General features: G+C 33.1%; 1 protein-coding gene across 1 annotated transcript; it reads right to left on the bottom strand.

Moving 5' to 3' along the window:
• Positions 1-301: 301 nt before the first annotated feature.
• Positions 302-5,860, bottom strand: LOC135955203 (waprin-like protein). Its single transcript, XM_065505528.1, has 4 exons — positions 5,717-5,860; positions 5,534-5,599; positions 5,263-5,436; positions 302-482 (listed from the first exon to the last, which is right to left on the bottom strand). The coding sequence occupies exons 1-4, from the start codon at positions 5,718-5,720 to the stop codon at positions 382-384; spliced, it is 345 nt and encodes a 114-aa protein (XP_065361600.1). The 5' UTR covers positions 5,721-5,860; the 3' UTR covers positions 302-381.
• Positions 5,861-8,152: the final 2,292 nt, after the last annotated feature.

The raw sequence follows: 8,152 nt of genomic DNA, 5'->3' as shown, positions 1-8,152 counted from the left end.
TTTCAGAGCATTTGTTGTAGCTGACACAGTTACTGAATGAAGTGTGCTGTCAGCACACAAACGTCAGATGTCTCTGGTAAATACATAACTTTATAATGCTGAATGATAAAATAATTTTAATTACGCATAACACTATATTGACAATTCTTTAGTACTAGAAATAATATATTCCCCAACCCAATTTAAACAACAAACTATAAAGTTTTGGCTACAAAATTACCATATATTTGCGTTTAACATTGTGGCTGATACTTACCATTCACATTAGTCTAGAGTTCTCAGAAAAAACAATTATAATTTAAAAAAAAAACTGGTTTTAAACTTTATTAACAGTCGTAAGCAAATGTGGAGATTTGATCTTGTTTATTAAACATTTATAGCTTAAGCACGTACACATTTTGGTCTCTTGGTAGAACGATCACTTTCGCACTTTTCAAACGAGCTACACTTGACATTGCCGCAATAAGAACCACTGGAACCAGCTGTAAAATAAGAGATGTTGTTGTTTAGTAAAATAGGAAGGACACATTTTTGAAAATTATTTTGTTATTAAGAATTTAATAAAGATTAAGAAGAAATTAATTCGGAAAAATTACGTATGAATTCAGTCCAAATAAGGTTTTTGGCATAATTGTGCTCCTCAATTCTCTTTTAACAAGAGCCCAATATCTCTCCACTGGCCTCAGCTCCAGGCAGTTTGGAGGAATTGCCTCTCTTGGTACAAATACCACATTATTGATATTGTAACACCCATTACCATTCTTACCATAGTGATAGATGCCAAATCAGGCCAAAACTAAGTGGACACATTATGAAGTCTTATGAATGGAAACATCCTTTTTTGTAAACATTCCTTGATGTAAATTTCGGTATTTATAGAGCCCTTTGTAACAAATTTTTGGCATTTTTGCCGCAACTGCATATTGCTTGCCATACCAAGAACTTTTTGGGAAATTTTGTCTGCTTTTGGGTACTAAACTTTTCTTCAACATTCCCTCGAGCATCTGCAACATAAAACAAGTAAGAAAGTAGGTCGGTCAAGCCCGACCATATAATACCCTACACTAAGTAAGAGAGCAAAAACATTTTTCTTTTAAAATTTCAATAATATACAGTGGTGGTCAAAACATATGCAACCAATAACAGAATTTTACAAAAGTGGTTTAAACTACTTTAAGATGTAAACAAAAATATTCATTTGCTTATAATATTTTTTAATTAATGCTTTAAAAATAAGAATATGAAATTTAATTCAGAATTTTTTGCATTGAAAAGAAAAAAAATTTAAAAAACTACGTATGGGTTGATATTTCATTGGCCAAAACATATGCAACTAATTGCTTTTAAAACATTTCTGTCTATAAAACTTAATATTTCGTGGCAAATCCTATATTTCCAATGACGGCCTTACATCGGCAAGGCTGTGAAGCTATCAAATTGGCAATAAAATTTGCAGGAATAGCGTTCCAAGCATCTACCAATCCTTGAAACATAATATCTGAATTAGTGCAATTTTCGGTGTCGATTCTTGGATTAACGATTGCCCAAATGTTCTCAATGGGATTTAGATCTGGTAATTGTGGTGGCCATTCCATTACCGAAACTCTTTCTTGTGCTAACAACGATTTAACAACATGTGAAGAGTGCTTGGGGTCGTTATAGTGCTGAATAACTCATCCAAGAGGCTTATTATCCTCAGAATTTGGAAGCATTACTCTTTCCAAGATGTCTCTATAGATAAATCCATCCATTATTTCATTAATTTAGAGCGATTGGCCAACTCCTGCAGCAGAAAAACTGCCCCCATACCATTACGTTGCATCCTCCATGTTTCAGTGTCTTTTTGCATTATGTGCTTGAAGCCGCGTGTTAAGTGGTCGTCTTACGTAACACATGAAATCACTTCCGATGATATTAAATTCGGATTCGTCGCTAAATAGGACAGTCGTCCATTTGTTTTCTGGCCAATTTAAATACTCCATAGCAAACTTCAAACGTTTCTTTTAATATAAGCGCTTTTTGCGCGTAGGGAAATCGTCGGTGAAGCTTGCAGGATGCAACGTAATGGTATGGGGGTTGTTTTTCTGCTGCTGGAGTTGGCCCATCGCTCTAAATTAATGAAATAATGGATGGATTTATCTATAGAGACATCTTGGAAAGAGTAATGCTTCCAAATTCTGAGGATAATAAGCCTCTTCGATGAGTTATTCAGCACGATAACGACCCCAAGCACTCTTTACATGTTGTTAAATCGTGGTTAGCACAAGAAACAGTTTCGGTAATGGAATGGCCACCACAATTACCAGATCTAAATCCCATTGAGAACATTTGGGAAATCGTTAATCAAAGAATCGACACCGAAAATTGCACTATTTCAATATTATTAATAATATTATGTTTCAAGGATTGGTAGATGCTTGGAACGCTATTCCTGCAAATTTTATTGCCAATTTGATAGCTTCACAGCCTTGCCGATGTAAGGCCGTCATTGAAAATATAGGATTTGCCACGAAATATTAAGTTTTATAGACAGAAATGTTTTAAAAGCAATTAGTTGCATATGTTTTGGCCAATGAAATATCAACCCATACGTAGTTTTTTAAATTTTTTTTCTTTTCAATGCAAAAAATTCTGAATTAAATTTCATATTCTTATTTTTAAAGCATAAATTAAAAAATATTATAAGCAAATGAATATTTTTGTTTACATCTTAAAGTAGTTTAAACCACTTTTGTAAAATTCTGTTGCTGGTTGCATATATTTTGACCACCACTGTATATTTTTGAGTGATTTTCGGAAGTGGGATTTATGTCTATATTAAAGTTAACTATGTTGATTTTTGTGTGTATACCAAGCGATTTATGCACGTTAAAGTGATTTTCGGAAGCGGGTCTATATGGGAGCTATGACTAATTATGGACCGATCGCAACAAAATTTGGTGACATGAATTTTGTATATATAAAACTTATTTGGAGCGCAATTTGTGGTGATTTATGACCCATAAGGTCCAATTTCGGAAGGACATTTGTATGGGAGCTAGGTGAAATAATGGACCGATTTCAGCCAGTTTCAATAGGCTTGGTCCTTGGGCCGAAAAAATAATATATACCAAATTTGATCGAAAATTCTTCAAAATTGCGGCCTGTACTCTGCGCACAAGGTTTACATGCTAGCCAGCCAGCCAGACGGACGGAAGGACATCGTTTTGGGCGTTACAAAGCATTATACCCTCCCCACTATGGTGGTGTAGGGTATAAAAATTGACCCAGAAGCTGCGAAAAAATGTCCATACGTACATTTCGTCATCCATTATACAGCAGATATATTTTTTGTATAAAATTTTACTTCAATTTCCGTGCTCTGTCTTTGGCCTCTAAATTTTTAGCAGAGTTCCTGTCAGGAACTTTTTGAGCCTGTATGCTTTTAAACCTGCATTGGCTTTAACTTTTCGTATCAAATATTCCTAGTACCGACCTAACCGGGCTGCATTCCTACCGGAGGTGTTGGGGGCTCTTTTGAAAATGCTTTCTATTTTTTTGGCTTTAGAAACATCATGTGGACCATTCCTTTTACCTAAACCAGGTACTATTTGATAACATTGGAAACAGTTTGATAGACCTTTGATTGTTTGGCCAACTTTTTGTAGGACCAAGTTGGGTTTTGTGGAAAATATTTAATAATTTTAGTACGCACTTTTTTCTGGTCACTCATTTTAATCAGATTAGCAACAAATGAACATAATTGATATTCAACATAATAACTGACGTGCTTTACAAAGGTAACTTGATCAAAAAAAAATCAAATGATACTTGGGTTAAAAGTTTTAATGATAAACATATGTTAAGAATTTTACGATCTCAGTCCTTAGATGACAACTAGACTTACGTATTGGATCCATTTTTCATCGCATGTAATGATTCGGTAGAAAAATTATTTTCATTTATAGCGTTCAAACATAATTTCGGACATGCAAAATCGTCTATCAAAGTATCTCAGCTTCAATTCGTATGGTACCCAATTTCCCTTCTTTTAGATGAATCCTGCTGCTCTTGGTCTTCAAACTTTTTTGACTGGCCTTGGCGATCTTTTTCTTCCGTGTCAAAATTAACACTCCTGAACCGAACAAACTATCTCTCGTACGTTGAAACCGATGAAACACATTCACCATAAGTTTTGGAGAGCAATCGGTGTTCAAATTAAGTAAAGCAAACTTCATATGCGGGAAGTTTTGCTTTATTTATTTAATTCGAAAAAAACGTTTGCTCACTAAAGCTTATGGTGAATGTGTTTCATCGGTTTAAACTTGCGGGAGATGATTTGTGCGGTTCAGAAATGGCAGCCAAAAAAGTTTGAAGATTTAATAGTTGGAGGCATTAATCCATGAAGATTGTTGTCAGACTCAACAAGATCTTGCAAAATCATTGGGAGCTACACAAGCAGCAATTTCAAAACATTTAGACGATTTTGAATGTCCGAAATGATGCTTGAACGCTATAAAAGAAAATAATTTTTGCACCGAATCATTACTTGCGATGAAAAATGTATGAATTACAATATCCCGAAGCGTAAGAGATCGTATGTTAAGCCCGGTCAACCAGCCGAATCGACACCAAATCTAAATATCCATGGCGCTAAGGTAATTCTTTGTATTTGGTGGGAGCAAAAGGGTCTTATCTATTATGAGCTGCTGAAATCTAATCAGACCAACACAGGGTACATGTACCGAACGCAACTGATTCGTATGAAACAAAAAACGGCCAGAATATGCGGCCAGGCATGAAACCGTAATATTCCATCATGATAACGCCCGGCCACATGTTGCAATACCTGTTAAAAAGTATTTAGAATGGAGTGGTTGGGAAGTTTTGCCTCACCCGCTTTATAGACCAGACTGTGCCCCGTCAGACTACTTCAATTTGGAACAGTGAAGTAGTCTGATTCGTTCATGGCCTCAAAATATGATCAGTTCGTTTGGCTGACATATGTATTTGGGAATACATATGTTACCAGAATGATGGGAAATGGTCAGAGCTAACAATGGCAAAACTTTTTTCCCTGAACACACTTAGACAGAACCAATAATTCAAGCAAATGCTTTATAGAAAAGTTAAGTTAGTCTTAATTACTTGTAGGCACACAGTATTTTCAAATTTAGTTAAATCTGAGTTATCTATCGTGAGTAGATGTTTGAATATCATAATTCCCTTTTGAAAAGATCTCTAGTTTAAAAACCAAAACAAATTACTCTGTTTTATACTTACAATTCTTGCTAAATGGAGAATTATCACGGCTGCCGGAATTAGACAAAAGATTAGGTTGGATACATGAGCGACCGTTGCATAAATTAGGACAACATTTGCCACCAATGGCACTACATTCGCTGTCGTGTAAACATTTTGGCGTACATGTTTGAACTTTAGTCGATGAAGGACAATCTAAACAGAAAAACAAACAAAAAAAAATTAACATGTAATAAATACATAATATTAAATAAAGCAAATATGTTTAAATCGGTAAATAAACATTACTTACCACCAGCTGCCAAGGTCAACGCAATCAGACTTAAGGCGCACAATGTTAAAATTACGGTTTTATTGGCTAAAATCGAATAAATGCAAATAAAATATTTATTTTTTTTATAAAATTTTAAACATGCAGACACTTTTAGATTAGTTTTATAAACATAAAAACACACAGAAAAAAAGAAATACCAACCCATTTTATTAAACAATATAAAAAAATTTAAAATTTGTTGCGGGCACGTTTAGTTGTTCACACTTTGAGAATTCAATTCAAACTGAATACAGAATTTATTCACTTTAAACAAGTGAACCCTGATGTCTGAGTTTTTTTTTATTTTTACTTTAAGTCGTAAATTAAGATGAGCAGAATTTGAGATTTAGATTGAGAATATACATAAAACAGTATGTATGACATGTACAAACAGGCTCGACCTTTAAATTAATTATTGTTTTTGATTTTTTTTTATTGTTGTTTATTAATCTTGTGTTTATTAATAAATTAAATATTGTTAAATTGTAAAAGTCCAAACCGATTTAAGTACACGCTTTGGCGTTTTAAAAATATAGGCATGCATACATATATAAGTAAATATAACAGATTTTTTAAATCTTAAAATTTTCAATATATTAATGTCAACATAATTATGAAATTCCAGCAATGACAATCTGTTTAATGTAAGTATTATAGATCCTGAATTTGATGTTCCTGTTTTAAATATTTATACGATGTTAAAAATATAATAATTCTGTAAACATGCTATTAAACCTCAGAACTCCTCCTGCCAGATACAAGGAATCCCTGTGATGTAGAGCAAAATGTTGATAAAATATAGAAAAAATCAGTCACAATTTGTTTAAATTTTTTTTTCTAAGTTATGTGAAATAAACAATAAATATCTAGTTTATTATACTTTATTCTGTGAATTAAGGTATAAAACAGTAAAATACGTTTATATTTTTTATTTTTTTTGACGTATTTTACAAATGACAAATCTGCCCCATCCCTATGGCGTATTTACCCCATGGGTGGGGTGGTTTCGCCGTTTTTGGTCTGTCTAGAAAGGTTAAAAAAATATGTATATTAAGATGAGATAGGCAATATTGAAATGATCAAAACTAAAGATAACATATCTAAGTATCCGAAAAAACAAATAAAAAATTAAGAATATGTATCGTGGTTTTAATTTGAGAACGCCTAAAGAAGTGGCGTATGGTCCCCCTTCTACCCTACATTTTATTGATTTAAATCGCGAGTTTTTCGAAATTTAAAATAATGAAAATATAAATGTTCAAAGGACTCCAAAGTGTATGTGTTTACTGAATATTGTCAAAATAGGAAGACTAGGCTTAAACAAATATTAGGTACCGTGAAATAGCTCCCAAATGAAATAACTCCCTATGAAATAATTCCCATTAAAAATGAAATAATTCCCAAACTTGAAAAATGAAATAACTACCAAAGGGTGAAATGAAATTACTCCAAATAATCGGCGGTTTCATAATTTTAAAAATATTACTCCCAAAAAAGCGAAATAACTCCCAATGAAATAAATCCCAATAGAAATGAAATAATTCCCAATCTGAAACAATTTATTTATGTAATCTAAAAAAGGAACTTCAAAAGTGAAATTATTCTTCGCTTACCAAACATTTTTTGCATTGCGGGCCTATGAGTAGCGCAAAGTTTTATTTATGTAATCTAAAAAAGGAACTTCAAAAGTGAAATTATTCTTCGCTTACCAAACATTTTTTGCATTGCGGGCCTATGAGTAGCGCAAAGTTTTACTACTCTGGGATGTGTGAAAAACTGGCTTCACTCAGAAAATTTGTTTTCCATTGCCGCCCTTCGGCCGGGCGCTAATGTTTTCTCCTCTGGGGTGTATCCAAAACTGGCTTCGCTCAGAAAAGTTTTCTGCATTGCCGGCCTTCGTCCGGACGCTAAGGTTTTCTAGTCCGGGGTGTATCAAAATCTGGCTTCGTTCAGAAAAGATTTCTTTCATTGCAGAAAGGTTTTATAATATTTCAGAAAGAAGATTTTCATTTCGCACCAGATTAAGAAATCGTTGCAGCCTGACAAAGGTCGACGATGTAAAAAGAATATTTTCTGATCGAAGCCGGTTTTTGATACACCTGCTTTTGTAAAGTAGAACCCAACAAAAATTAAATAACTCCCAATACAGTGAAATAACTCCTAATTCCCAAAATAAAATGAAATAAAACCCAACAAAAATTTCATTGGGAGTTGTTTCATTGGGAGTTATTGCATTATGAAATAACTCCCAACAAAAAATTATTATGCGTTAGGTGTTGTTTCATAATGAAATAAGTCCTAAGTTGTATGAAAAATTTGTTGGGTGTTATTTTTCGTGGGGAGTTATTTCATTTGGGAGTTATTTACGGTACCAAATATTAACTTTTATTTATCGCATATAGTTGAGTGTTATACGCATCTAAAAAAAAATTTCACCATTTGTTTACTGATAAATTAAAAAATCATATAGAAAAACAATATCATTAAGATTCCAAAAATAATCAATTTTAATTTTGAAAATTCTGAAAATGTTGATCCCTTATTTGGACCTTGTATAACCAGGGACTGCAGAAATAATAGATATTTTTGGATTTTTAT

The sequence above is a fragment of the Calliphora vicina genome, chromosome 3 (genome assembly GCF_958450345.1).
Source record: "Calliphora vicina chromosome 3, idCalVici1.1, whole genome shotgun sequence".
Lineage (NCBI taxonomy): Eukaryota > Metazoa > Arthropoda > Insecta > Diptera > Calliphoridae > Calliphora > Calliphora vicina.
The sequence above is the reverse complement of the archived record's forward strand: the minus strand, read 5'-3'. Positions and strand labels throughout refer to the sequence as shown.

Coding starts and splice junctions, on each gene's coding strand:
- LOC135955203 (XM_065505528.1), bottom strand. Junction 5,437..5,533: donor GTTGACCTTGGCAGCTGGTG/GTAAGTAATGTT, acceptor TTTTCTGTTTAG/ATTGTCCTTCATCGACTAAA. Junction 483..5,262: donor TTCTCCATTTAGCAAGAATT/GTAAGTATAAAA, acceptor CTTATTTTACAG/CTGGTTCCAGTGGTTCTTAT.